Source organism: Hydra vulgaris, chromosome 06 (assembly GCF_038396675.1).
Source record: "Hydra vulgaris chromosome 06, alternate assembly HydraT2T_AEP".
Lineage (NCBI taxonomy): Eukaryota > Metazoa > Cnidaria > Hydrozoa > Anthoathecata > Hydridae > Hydra > Hydra vulgaris.
Genome location: NC_088925.1, coordinates 28,179,736 through 28,194,727, shown reverse-complemented (window position 1 = coordinate 28,194,727; position 14,992 = coordinate 28,179,736). Strand labels below are relative to the sequence as shown.

The 14,992-nt window shown below is 30.0% G+C and overlaps 1 protein-coding gene across 3 annotated transcripts in view; it reads left to right on the top strand.

Moving 5' to 3' along the window:
- Window positions 1-12,382, top strand: part of LOC105844441 (uncharacterized) — a 55,217-nt gene extending 42,835 nt beyond the window's left edge. For all 3 annotated transcript variants that reach the window (XM_065799787.1, XM_065799786.1, XM_065799785.1), the window contains 3 exons: window positions 480-540; window positions 619-751; window positions 11,827-12,382. In XM_065799787.1, coding sequence (XP_065655859.1) covers window positions 480-540; window positions 619-751; window positions 11,827-12,238 — 606 coding nt within the window. In that variant the 3' untranslated portion in view covers window positions 12,239-12,382. The remainder of the gene's footprint in view (window positions 1-479; window positions 541-618; window positions 752-11,826) is intronic.
- Window positions 12,383-14,992: the final 2,610 nt, after the last annotated feature.

The following is a 14,992-nucleotide window of genomic DNA, read 5'->3' as shown; positions in this document are numbered from 1 at the left end:
AGCTATTGCCATTGATTGGGTAAAGTGTCTGATGTAAAACTAGCCTCAAAAATATATGAAAGAGAAAAACATAAAACATGAGCTAACTTTTTAAGAATTGCATTAGGTAAACAATCAGGACCTAGGATTAATTCCCATTAAGGTTTTATACACTAACTCCACCGAAAAATAAACCGTGTTAATACTTATTGGATCATTAACACAACTGACAATTTAAAGTTGACCCGATTTTTCAGTGTCCACTCGATAGTGCAAAATTTTATTATATCTTGTTTAAATGCACACTTTTAAGAAAAATATTCTGTTGCATCATTATTTTTTCTTGCTGTTATCTGCAAAGTTTGTTATTTCATGATTTTGTTATGCATTTTGTTATTTTGTTATGCAAAAAGTATCATTGTATAAGAAAAATTAATTTTTTTTCACTGTATTTTTATGTGTGTATGTATGTATGTGTTTATATATATTTGTTAAATCAGGATACACAGTTTAATGAAAATTTGAATGCATGGCAAATTGAACGATGCAAACTATTGGAAGGTTTTTTTTATTTTTTAATAGCTTTTCAGTTATTTTTACGTTGTATACAAATGAAGCAAATGATTACAATATATTTAGAACATGCAGAAAAACAAAGAGTTATTGAGGAGTATGAATCGCGTTGCAAATCATCTGAAAAATCTATAACTATTCTTCAAGTTTCTATAAACCAAAGAGACACAGAAATAAATCGATTGAATAAATTAACCAGGTAAACCAGGTTAACTTGTAAACCAGGTAAACAAGCTGAAGTTCACTTGTTCTGACATGCACTGTTAAATTTCATTTTTAGTTTATTCTTTTATTGTTCTCTCTTACTGTACTTTTTAATGTATTTTAATTATACATAAGTTGTCAAGATTTATATTCTAGAAAAATTGTTTTGAAAATTAAAACACAAATTCAATTATTTGTGAATTAAATATGATTTAAATCTAAAAAAAAAAGAGTTTAGAACGATTTTAGGGGTTAAACTTATAGACTGAATAAAGTGAGATATTTAAAAGAACAATAAGTAGCCTTAAGGTGAAAACTAGATGTTCGGGTTTAAATGCTGAGATATATGAAAAAACCATTGCTAAAGTTGTTATTGCCTTATTTAAACTTCTTTATCTAGAAGGGCGAACATTGCTTGAATGCACAAGTATTATAAATTAAACCAAGTTTCCATGAAAAAGACACCCTAAAGGTCTTAAAAATATAGTTTTTTAAATTTTCAAAAAGTTTTAAAAAATGTCTCTATTTTTCGCCTCCCACTAATCATTCTATAGCAGAATTTCAATGGACCTATATAGGCATTTTAAGCGGACCACTTTAGTTTTTCTAATTGGTTACTTAGTGGACCATTAGTGGCAGCCGCCAAAAGCGGCTAGCTGATGACTAGCCACTATTAACATGTTAGAAAATTATTGGCTTGCCATTCATAGTGGTTACCACTAATGGTCCACTAAGTAACCGATGAGCAAAACTCCAATGAACCACTAAAAAATGCCTATATAGGTCTACTGCAAATCTACTTAAACAATGCTTACTGGGCTACTACCACCTTAAAAACATTTTTAATGTAGAAAAAATTGTATTAGGAAGATTTAGTTGTGTATAATGTAAAAAAGAAAAAAACAGCTTTGCAACAATGCTTTTTTCAGGCAAATTTATGTTCTTATGAAAAATTAATGTTCTAGTAAAGAAGAAAAAGAAGTATAGAAAAATAGTTTGTAAAAATTCTGAAATTCAAGAACTCCACTTTAAAAAAGATTGCAATCAAGGGTTGGTTAATGTAATTCCTTTTTTTTTGAAATTGCATAAAAAATTTTTATATAACCAGATAGCATGAAATTACAAAATACATTTAATAGTCGAGTTGTTTTATGTTATTAATGTCTTAACTAATATCTGAAAAACTTGCAAATATTACCTTACCATTGATATTCCACTATCTGAGAAGCTATTTTAGTACTTATTTAGTAATTAATATGAATTGAAGCAGGTAATCAGTCAGTAAATAATTTTGCATAACGTATCATAAAACAAGAAACCAGTAAATTTTTCAATTATTTTGAAACTTTTATATTGCTAGCAAAAAAAAAAAAAAAGAGTCATAAAAGTTTTTTAATCATAATAAAACAATTACAGTTAATGGATGTGACTCTACTGAATAAGGAGAGATGCTAGATTGAGTTTCTGGTAACAAATAATAATAATTTGCTTGAACAGCAACTATGGTAGTATTTGTAGAAAAGAGAAAAATGCAACTTTATGATAATAGAATAGAGACTTAAACTTGGCAATTTTAATTGCCAAATTTTAATTGTTGTTGGACCTGCTTTAGCAGGTTCAACAACATTTAAAATGCGTTTTTAGACCTTGCCTAAAAAAGTAGTGAAGGGTAATCCGAGTATACATAAAGTAGAGGGCTAAGTAAGAGTGTTTCATCATTGTAGGAATGTCTACAATATTGTGATAATTATCAGCACCAAGCAACTGAGTTTAGTTTGGGTTAAATTTGTCATCTTGTTTTTATGCAAAAAGGTTACATACAAGATCGGCTGCCTGTTCTTAACGATCAAAATGTGAAAACTTTAAGTCTGAAGTATATAATTGTGTCATCTGCAGATTGAACTACTTTAGATGTAAAATAGTAATCATTAATACAAATGAAAAACAACACAGGACCAAAAATTTAATACTTCAGTTGATAATTAAAAATTCAATAATTTTAAAAACTTTCCCAAATCCACCATATGCAGTAAGCTTATGAAGACAGTCCTTGTCTCCATTTAATGCTTCCATTTAATGCACAATTGAACTTTTCTGTTGTAATGTTTATCAAGTCAGCAGTAAAACAAGAGGAAACAAAAAATTGATTGTTAGAGAATAAATTGTTCTCTAGATGAGATATTGTAAGTTTGTTAATTAAAAGTTCAAATACTTTGCTAATTTAAAAAAATTCAAAATTAAGTTTTTTTAACTTGAAATGGCTTATATGAATTATAACACCTGAAAAATTATTAAAAGTACAACATTTACAACAATTTAAATTAAACTGTTGTAACAATATTCATATTTTAGTAAATAGTATGATAATAAGTGATATTTAGCTCGATATTTAGAAAATAATATTTAAGAAGTATTAAATCAATTTTAACAGGAATTCTAAAAATCTAAAAATGGATTACAACTTATTTTATGTAATACAAAATTCCGTTAAAGGGTAATTCTAAATTAAGCTGTTTTTAGTACCGTAAACCGGGGTTACTTTGAATAGCGGGGTAACTTTGAATACAAATCTTTTTTTTTTTTCAAGTTGTCATTATGGCAAGAACTAATATGAAACTGTTCAAACCTTAAACATCAAAGTGTTAAAAATATTTTTTTATTTTTTATTTTTACTTTTTAAAGTTTTATTTTGTTTATTGTTTGTTATTGTTCCTTAAAAAACAAATTACATATTTTGGATATTTTTCTCAAAATAATTAGTCAGAATACTTTGTACACTGCTAGTGTAACAGCTTGTTGTCTAAGTTATATAATTTTTGTTTATAAATTTGTTAAGCATGTAAAATCTAAAGAAGTTTGTTAGCCTACTATAGTTATGTTCCATTGCTATAGTATAACATACTTTATTGTATATATTTTTTTGCAACTTTGAATAAGGTTCAAACAGAGGTGTAGCAAAGGGGCAGGCAGGTGGGCCGATCGCCCTGGGCGCCACTCTAGGGGGGGGGTGCCAAAAAGGGGAAAAAATAATAGAAATAAATGAATTCACAACTCAGATCCAGAGCCAACAACTGCTCAGTGACTAATAGTAACATAGCTGAATTAAAGAGCAAATTCAAGAATGAGAGCCAGCCAGAACCCAAACCACCAGTAACAAGCAACCTCAAGAAAATTTAAAATAATCCCAAACCTCAGATCTTCTAAATGTGCTGACGTCTTTGAAGATTTAGTTGTGTTTTAATTTTACTTTTTTTTTTTTTTTTTCAAAACGTAAATAAACATTGGTCAAACCGTTATTGTTCATTTAATTTTTAACGTGAAAAAAACTGACATATTCTGAATTGCAAGGGTTTTACACATGACGTTACTCTGTTTGTATTTTTAGAGTGGTCAGACAAACACTTTTTCTAAAACTTAAATAACTACAAATAAATCAAAAAGGAAAGAAAAGCTTTCAAAAAATGTAAAAAATTTTAAAACACTAATTTTTATTTATATTTCAGCTGTATTTATCAAAATGACCATAAAGGCATTTTTTCTGAAAGTTTGAATTTTTAAGAGAAAAAAGCTCAAACCTGAGCGTTGAAATTGTGACTTAAAGTTCGAAAGTTCGAACTCAAACACATTCGAGCTAGCATTACATACATACGTATTAGTAGTACAAACTCAACTTAAAGTTACAATGAAACTTACAATGAGTTTTTACTATAAATATTTCAATATAAATCAGTATTAAAATATAAACAAATCAGCTAAACTAAAGTTATCAATGCGAATGATAAGTGTTAATATCATACTAAAACTGAATTATACAATTTTGAGAGACTCACACCTTCTATACATAGAATATATATATATATATATATATATATATATATATATATATATATATATATATATATATATATATATATATATATATATATATATATATTGTTTAAAGCAGTTAAGACCATCAATGTATGATAAATGTAAATGAGTTTGACTCCAAGAATTCAGCCTTTAATTTATAACAATTTTAAAATATTCAAATTATAATTTTACAATATTTAAGTAAAGAAACTTAATCATAATCATCACAATATTATTTTTCGAATTCAGAAATGCCAAAACACAAACTAAGTGGGGCTCAGCGTCAAAAAAAAAAGAAAAATAATGAGTAAGTGAATCTTACTAGTTTACCTTATGATGCAGTAAGTGAATCAGAATCTGTAGATGACAGCATACTGAAACATACTGAATCAGAATCTCAAGATGACAGCAGATATGAAGACTGCTATCAATTGTTTGCCGAAAATGAAGACCAATGGACCAAGGAGGTGAAGATCACAATCCGGATCCTAATAATGACAGTGAAGCTAAAGATGAAGAAATGGTTGAAGATCTTCCTATTCCTGCTGTATTGTCATTTCTTAATGTTGGCTTTTTAAAATTTAATTATACAACACAGTGACCTATCATGTCACAAAGTCTTAGAACTGAGATTATAGCTCGCGGATCTGATTTATTTCAAAACAAGAATGGACCTTTTGTTGCAAACTCAGGAGGACGTTCAATGAACTCGATGTGGTTCAAACAACGACTTGCTAATGGTGATGAAGTGAGTTGTTTGTGGTTGTTATATTCACCAGTTAACGAAGCAGCATTTTGTTTCTGTTGTTTACTATATCCAACTTCCAGCTCAAATTCACAATCTTCCTTTGAATCAGCTGGTGGATTCACTAACTGGAGACACACAGAACCATTAAAAGATCAGTCCCTGTCACCGCAAATCATTTACTATGGAAAAAAGCTGAACGAAGAATAATTTATGGAAAAGGAATAGATTCAGAACTCGAACTCAAATTGAATCTGAAAAGTAACACTAGCAAAATATCTTAAAAAAAATTCTTTCTTGTATTAAAGTTCTTGCTTCTCAGAACATGGTCTTATGTGGTCATGGAGAAAAACTTTGTGCTGCTGATGAAGGAGCCAATATTGGAAACTTTCTTACCCTTTTGAAACTCCTTGCTGATTATGACCTTCTTACTGCAAACCATCTACAGCATGCTAAAGAAAATCCAGGGTCTGTCTCTTATCTGTCTCCAGACATTCAAAATGAATTCATCAACCTACTTGCCTGTACTGTTAGAGATAAGCTCCTCACCAGTATCAAAAAAAGTAAGTATTTTGGTATCTTACTTGATTCGACTCCTGATCTGGGACATCAAGAGCAGTTATCCGAAGTAATAAGATTTGTGGACATTGATTTTGTTACCAAGAATGTTGTGATCAGAGAGTCATTTCTCGGATACATTGAAATCCATCCCAAAGATGCAGAAACTCTTGAAACTGTTATTACTGAGAAACTTGATTTGGACAACTTAATACTGGCAGATTGTAGATCCTAATGTTACGAAAGTACTGCTGTGATGACAGGACATCACAGCAGTTGAAGCCCAGATCCTCTGACACAGGATCTGGGCTTCAACAACGAGTATGCGACCGAAATCCTCGAGCATTGTTTGTGAATTGTAATCATAGTTTGAACTTGGTCGGAGTTCATGCTGCTAAAGTAGATCCTATAGTCATAACATTTTTTGAAACAATTGAAAGCATTTCTCTGCTTTTTTTCTTGTTTGACTCTGCGATGGGTACAATTGAAAATAGCTGTTAAGATCACTGTTAAACGGGAAGCAGAAACCAGATGGAATGCAAAAGCAGAAGCTGTTAAAGCAACTTCTTAAGGAGTCACTGAATTGGTTGAACTTCTTGAAAGTCTTTCAGATGACATAAGCCAGAAGATGAATACAAGAAATGAAGCTGAAATTATGATATTCTGAAATTTAGTTTCATTGTTTTACTTCATTTCTGGAACAACATTCTTGGAAAAGTAGACCACAAAAAACGGCTACAAGATCCCACAATGAACTTTAAAGATTAAGCATCTGATATGGAAATGTTAGTAAATTATCTCAAAGAATTTTGTGATCATCTGTGCCAAATTACAATTGAGTATAGCAAGGGCAGATGTATGAAATGGGGAATTGAGCTTGAGAGGAGAGTTAGGCGACAACGAATAATGCCAGGTGAAAGGGCTGGAGATAGTGGCCTCTCTGCTGAAGATGAAGTTAGCAGAGTTGTGAAAATGATATAGGATTGTTTCCAACAAGAACTAACAACTCGCTTTAGAGGATTAAATAATCTCAATGAAAAATTTGGATTCTTGCTCGATGTGAGAATATTGCTAAAGAGGGATGGTGATCAAAATCAAGAAAGTTTGCAGCAACATTGTTTGGATCTGGGAATTTTTACAGTACAGATATCAGTGGAGCAGAATTATTTACTGAAATTGCAGATGCTGCTTAAATCTCATGCTTAAATCCGGGCCCAATACCAACAACTGGTATTGGGCCCAGATTTAGCTGGGCCCAATACCAGTTGGGTTTACTGGATTTACTTTCATTTATTTTGTCATGCCGAGATGACGTTTTTCCAAACTTAAGCATTGCATTAAAATCTTGCTCACAATTGCAGTGCCAATAGCTAGTTGCAAACGTTCCTTCAGCTTAAAGCTTATTCTTTCATATCTACAAGCTTCAATAGGGTAATAACATCTTGTTGATTTTGCAATCCTTAGTGTCAAAAGAGAAACTCTAGAATCAACAGACTTTGATGACATAATAGTTAATTTTGCTGCAGTTAAAGCTACATAGATCAAATTATAATTTATTAATAGTTATTGATTATTGGATCTGATTGACCATCTGTCACTTTCAATGACTAATTCACATGAATCATAATGGATACTAATTTTTTAGCATTGCCCTGGGCGCCAGAAACTCTAGCTATACCACTGGGTTCAAAGTAACCCCACTACATAAATAGTCAAAAACATGAAACAACTTTAAAATTTCCTTTGTCATACATGTATTAATATAACATTATTATGAATAAAAATTAAAATATCATGTGTATAAACAGTAAGTCACACATACACATTGTTTCTGTATGTATTTATATATATGTGTGTGTGTGTGTATACATCATATTTATATCTATATATGTATATATATATGTGTGTGTATGTATATATATATATATATATATATATATATATATATATACATACACACACATATATATATACATATATATATATATATATATATATATATATATATATATATATATATATATATATATATACATACACACACACACACATATATATATATATATATATATATATATATATATTATATATATATATATTTATATATATATATATATATATATATATATATATATATATATATATATATATATATATATATATATATATATACAGTATCGGACAAAACGAGTGCAACCAAATAATGCTAATTTAGTTTCTTTATATAAAAGTGCTGCATTTTTTCAATTTAGAGAAATAACTATGTATCTGTTTAGAGACAAAGTTCTTCAAGTTTTATTCATCACAAAGTTTATTATTTGTACACGAAAATTAATAAATTAATCAAAAGTATTAAAAAAATTTGATCTCCTTCTGGACAAAACAAGTGCGACTCGACAAAATGTTGACCAAGCTGTATTTCGCTATCAATATTTCGTGGGGAATCCTTTGTTGTTGATCACAGCCTTGCATCTTCGAGGCATAGATTCAATCAGGTGATCAATGAAACTTTGTGGAATCGCTGCCCAGGCCTTTTGGATTTGTTCAAACAGTTGATCCTTATTACGAACACCTTAACGATTAATTCTGCGATTGACGATCTCCCACAGGTTCTCGATAGGGTTGAGATCCGGAAATTGAGGCGGCCAATCCATCACCGATAGGTGGTTGTCTTGAAACCACTGCTTGACTACTTTTGCAGTGTGTTTCAAATCGTTGTCTTGCTGAAAAACCCATTTTATTGGCATATTCCATTCAGCATGAGGTAACATAACATCTTACAGGATATTTTTATACATGAAACGGTCCATTATTCCATCGCTTCGATGTATTGGACCTAGACCATTAGCAGAAAAACACCCCCAGACCATTACATTGCCTCCACCATGCTTCACGGTCTTATGGCAGTGATTAAATTTACTAAAGAAAATAGTATTCTGTTTCAAAGAAAACAGTATCTTGTTATATAACTGGTAACTCTACCCATTTATTGCAACCTCTTGATGTTGCATTCATGGACCTCTTAAAATAGATTAGAGGAAAATACTTGATCAATCAAAAACCTCTTGTTATAAAAAAAGCACAGACAATTACAAAAAATAAATCTCCTTTGTTCTTTCTTTACTTATAAACATTATATTTGTCAGATCAAAAGGTAATCAGTAACTTAGTAGCTTAGTGGTTTTGAAAGAAATATGGGATTTATTCATTAGATATAAATATCATTTTCAATCATTTTAATGGTAGTTATAGTATTAGTAAGCCAAGCAGTAATTGATGTACTCTAACAATTGTTTCATGTTGATATCAAGGAAAAAGCAACCTCAAAGGGAAAATAAAAATTACACCACACAACACATTTTTTGCTTCTTGAACAATGTTAGGTGTTTCTTAAAGATTTTTGGGTGCTGATCACAAATATCACATCAAAGTTTACGAATCACATACTGTTTAAGAGAAATCTTCAACTTTATCTAAGTTTTTGCTTAGATTATTTTTGTTTGACTAATATATCTGGTTTTTCTTTCAAAAACAAGATGTCAATTGAATATCCTAATTTGCTTTCAGCAATGAGACCTGTGTCACATGACAGTCTCCCAATTCCAAAACCACCAGAGGATTGGACCTTAGATGAACCAGATGAAGAAACTCCAGTGCAGGTTACTGGCAGTGACATTGACCCAGATTTTGAACCTTGCTTATCAGGTGATCCACATCTAATAATACAGTCAGAATTGAACAATTTGGTTAGATATTTGGGTCTGTCAAAAGCAAAAGCCGAGTTGCTGGGTTCAGGGATGGTGTCTGCTGTCACCAGGTACAAAAATTTCTATGTTCAGAAGCCGGCACCATGATATCACCAAATTTTCTGCTCAAGTCGACAGTCTCTGTTTCTGTTGTAACATTAAAGGATTGTTCTCGGCCTTGGGTTGTGATCACAATCCAGAAGAGTGGCGTCTCTTCATTGATTCGTCAATGCTAAGCCTGAAAGCTGTTTTGCTACACAATGGCAATGTTTATCCATCAGTACCTGTTGGCTACGCGGTACACATGAAAGAAACATGAGAATATGGAACTGTTGCTCAAGCACATCAAGTATAGCAGTTACAACTGGAATATCTGTGGAGATCTGAAAGTTGTTGCTCTGTTACTAAGACTGCAGCGTGGCTATACCAAGTACTGTTGTTTCATCTGTGAATGGGACAGCCGTGCCAAAGAGTCACATAAATAATAATAAATAAGTGCAACTCACTTTCTGTGAGTTGCACTTCATTTTCATAGAATGAAGTGTCACTCAAGGTTCATTTCCTTCACTCGCACTTGGACTTCTTCCCCGTAAATCTCGGTGCTGTCAGTGACGAACACGGTGAACAGTTTCACCAGGACATTGCTACAATGGAGAAACGATACCAGGGCAACTGGAATCCGTCAATGCTTGCTGACTACTGTTGGACACTGCAATGTGATGCACCAGAAGTTGAATACAAAAGAAAATCAGGAGCAAAACATTTTTAATTCTGTTGAACTAATGGCTCATGGGGAACATAAACGTGATTAAATAGGTAAACATATAAATGTCTATTTCTTAGAGTTCCTACGTGATGCAGTAAAACAAAAACTATATTTGTGCATACCCTATAAGTACCTGTCACAATTACCTAAAACTTTTCAGGAAGCAAGACTTTTTTAAAAATTTGTTGTGCAGTGTTATTTTTGCCCTTTTTAAAAGTTTTTTTTTTGAGGATTTTTTGGCTAAATGTAAAGATGTTCCACTTGCATAGTCTGTTAGTAAAACTGATGTAAATGAGACTTTTTTTTATGTTAGTCCACTTAAAATATACCCATTAAAACAAAATAAAATACTAAATGGGTGTTTGCTATGAAATAATATATTATTTTAGCAATAATAAATAATGAGAAACTAGACTGTTGTTTTATTAAGTTTTAAAACAAAACAATGCGTCTTTAAGTAGGTTTGGCTTTTACAAAAAAACGCATTCAAAGTTACTCTATTTGTGGGGTAACTTTGAATAATGACTATTTAAATTAATATTATACAAAATCTTTTTATTTAAATGTTATTTTGAATTTAAATTATGTAAGAGTCAACCTTAGCCCCTATAATTTGTTAAATTTCAAATATTATTAATAATGAAGGAAGAGCAAGTAAGAATATCTCAAAAACGTTTAAAGTAACCCCGGTTTACGGTACCAGATTTAAATTGTAACGTAATTTTTAAACAAAAATCTACTAGCGGGTAAAAGTAATTGCAAGTTAAAAAAACTCAATTTCAAATTATGTTATTATTATTTCCAATCATTATAAAAGGTTTTTTTTATTTATATGTATAAAAAAATACTAAATTAAAACACATACACACAAACACGTGAGAGGTAGAATGTTAGACTTACCTTTGATAGCTTTTTTAAGCTTGTTAAAAGCTTTTGGATGATTTAATATTCTTATTAATATATATAAAAATTAGTAGAAAATCACTTAACAAATTTTTTTTTTAAGTGATTTTCTACTATTTTATAATTGTTCTAATTTTGTAGTAATTTATAGTAGTAATTTATAATTGTTCTAATTTTGTTAAATCTAATTGTTCTCTATTTTGTAAAATACACTTTAAAGTTATATATATATATATATATATATATATATATATATATATATATATATATATATATATATATATATATATATATATATATATATATATATATATATATTAATATTGATATTAATATACAGAGGCTCTACGTTTTACTGATTGTGTTGTACTGAGTTTTTTGGCTCAGTACAACACAATCAGTAAAAAGTAAATTATTTGTTAAATTAAAAGTGAAATTGTATATTATTTGTTATTTACTATTATTACTACATATTACACATTTTTTTTAATAACATTTAGAGATCTTCAACAATCCGTAACAAACCTTTTACTTGACATTAATAGAGAACGCAATAAAAAGATCATTAATCGGGAACCCAATAAAAACGTCTTTACTCATCAATTAGTTAAAAAAAGCATTCCCGTCAACGCGTTGAACTTGCCTAGACGCGAATTTCATCTAAACGAATCCTCTATTAATCCTGAACCTAAGTTTAATTCAATTAATTCCGATTTAAATTCATTATCAAGCCTTAACGATGCGACAGACTCGTCGACTTTTAGTTGTGCGATTGGTTCCGTTGGTCATGAAACCGATAGTTGCATATCTACTCTAAAGACAAGTGATAGTTCTGAATTTCAAAAAGATTTAAAAAATCTTGATGAAGAAATTTTAAAAATCCAACAATCTTTAACGAAAGTTAACAATTAGAAAAATTAAAATTTTTATCTAATTATAATTAAGATTGTTATTTATTTTTATCTTATTATAATATAAATTATTATAATAAAGTGTAAAATTTGTTTTTTAACCGATGAAATTTCAATTAAGAAAATAAAAAATTCTTGTTTAAAATCTGTTTACTTTTACTCTTCTATTTTTCTGCTTCGGTCAGCAGAAATTCTGAAAAATGGATCAAACTTCATAGCTCTAGAATGGTTTGGATGTAGAAATTCCTGATGATAGTTATATCAAAATTAATGTAAATTTATAGTATTTTAATATAAAAATTTTTAATACTGATGAATTGTTCTTGAATTTTTAACTTTTAGAATCGTTGTTTTTAAACTTAAGTTATTAGTGGCAGGAATTTTTTTATTTTCAAATTTTCAAATTATTTGAAACTTACTTTAGAGGTGACTAAAAAATCTAAAACAAATACAAATACCAGATTTAATAAAAATTGGCAACTAGTTAATAAATAATTCAAACTGTATTCCATCTTCATTAAACTAGTTTTTTCAGGGATTAGAACCCTAAAAGGGTGGCGAACCCGGAACCTCTAACAACCTCGAAATTGAGGGGTTCTAGAACCCGGAACATAAATGTTCTGGAACTCCTTTCACAGAACCCCGATTAGCTTTTTTTCTCAAAGGGTTCTAGAACATTTTTTAGATCCCCACTTTTTTAAGTTCCAAGGGGTCAAAACCATCTTTTTAAACCGGGTTTCTGTTTTCAAAACCTAAAAACTACGTTAGGATTTTTTTTTGCTTTGAAATGTTTTTAGTTTTAAATTTGCCGTTTAAGTCAATTGTAAAATTATTCTTTGTCCCTGCTATCACGATACGTTATAACTGGGGTTCGGAAACTCGATTAAAAGGTGCTCTGGAAGCCATTGGGGTTCTGAATCGTTTTTTACACGAGAGGGTTCCTGAACCTTAACTTCAGAAACCCAGATTAAGGAGTTCTAAAACCCCAAGATTTTCTGAATCCTGTTTTGCAATAGGTGTTTCAAAACGAGAATGCATTTTAAAGTTGTAGCCGTTAGAAACACTTATGAGGAAAAACCCTTCAAAAAATTGTTTTCTAAAGTAAAGCATTAACGAAGTTATTACACTAAATGTTAAGAAGATCTATCATAAAAAATGGCGTTCCAACGTGGTAACTAAAGAGAAATATCAAATTAGTTTCTTCATCCTGGCAAAGATTGCAGTCAATTAGAATGATATTTTAACTGATTTTTTTCCAACTTATAGTAAAAAATAGATCTATGCAATAAGCAGACATTTTTTGCAAACAACTTTTCTGCAGGTGATAGGCCTGTTTAATTTTGGCAAACACTGTAAGCACAAAAATGATAAAAATATTCTTTAACTTCTTTAGTTTAAAAAACGTTTTTAAAAATTTGTCTGTTCATCGTATACATCTTTATGAGAGGAATACTCCTTGAAAATTTCTTTGAAATTGGCAAGCGGTTCTCAAGATACTTCTGCCGGGAGATAAAAAACACCCATTCTGAGAAAAATGTCAAATAAGTTGAAATTGTGATGAAAAATATTATAAAATAACAAAAATACAAAAAATATAGAGTAAAACAAGCATATTGATAGTATTTTTTAGTCATGAACGCCAGCATCATACATATTCCCTTCTTTCTGTTCAAATTAATCAGAATTTTTATGCTTGCGTCTTCTTAAAATTTTCTTTTGTTTTTTGATGGTGTCTTAAGTTTTCCAACATCCTAACAGGTTCTCTGGTTCAAGTAATTGCATCCAGATATGGTATACTGTCTTGGTATCATTTTAGGTCTTTCAAATATAAGGATACTAGATTTTAATCCTATATTAAAGGCATCAATAGTATCATAGAGTCCAAATTTCAATTGCGTAAGCGAAACATGACTTAGATATTCTGGACCATATCATTGCATTTAAACTTTCATTTTGGTTCTGTGTTCTTCCATGAAGTAAACGATTTATGTAAGTATCTGATGTTAATTCTACATAAATGGGCTTTAACTTAAGTATAATTTCAATAGAAAGTCCTGATCCAATTTATAATCATTGGTTCCATTAGCTTTACCCCAATTATTTTTGCTTGAAGATATTACATATAATAAACTTGTTAAGGCTAAAGATCTCATACCTTCAAGGTTGCCACAATTTTGCCTAATGCAAATACCAAAACAATTTTGAAATAAATCAATTGTAGCATTTGTTAAATCACCTTTACCATTTAAGCCCTTGACTTATTTTTTCAATTGTCTACAATGAGATCCAAAACACTTTTGAAAATGTCCGATGCAATCCAGTTTAACTACTTCAATACCCTTGTATGTGCTTTTGACAGTAGTGTAGCTTTTGCTATCACCATCACCCAAGTATTCTGTGTACCGTAAATTAGATTTATGCAAATGTACATTTACGTTTTCGAAGACGTTTAATAGAAAATTTAACTCTATCACTATTATATTCTGTTTTAGGCTTGTCCATTTTTCTTTAATTATGTACAAAGCTTGAGTTAGTTGTGTAGAAGCTTGAAAAGGTGACTAATTTTAGAAAACTTTGTCAAATATGTGGTTTTAAATATGGCTTTAGAGTAGTGGAAAGCATTTCAAACAAAATGGCAAAAACCCGTAAAAAAGCTAGATTAGATGTGTTTTAATGACAATTTTTGTGTAACTAGGGGCGTTGCTAGGTAATTTTAAACTTAAGTGGTTATAAAAAAATGTCGTTTATTAATATA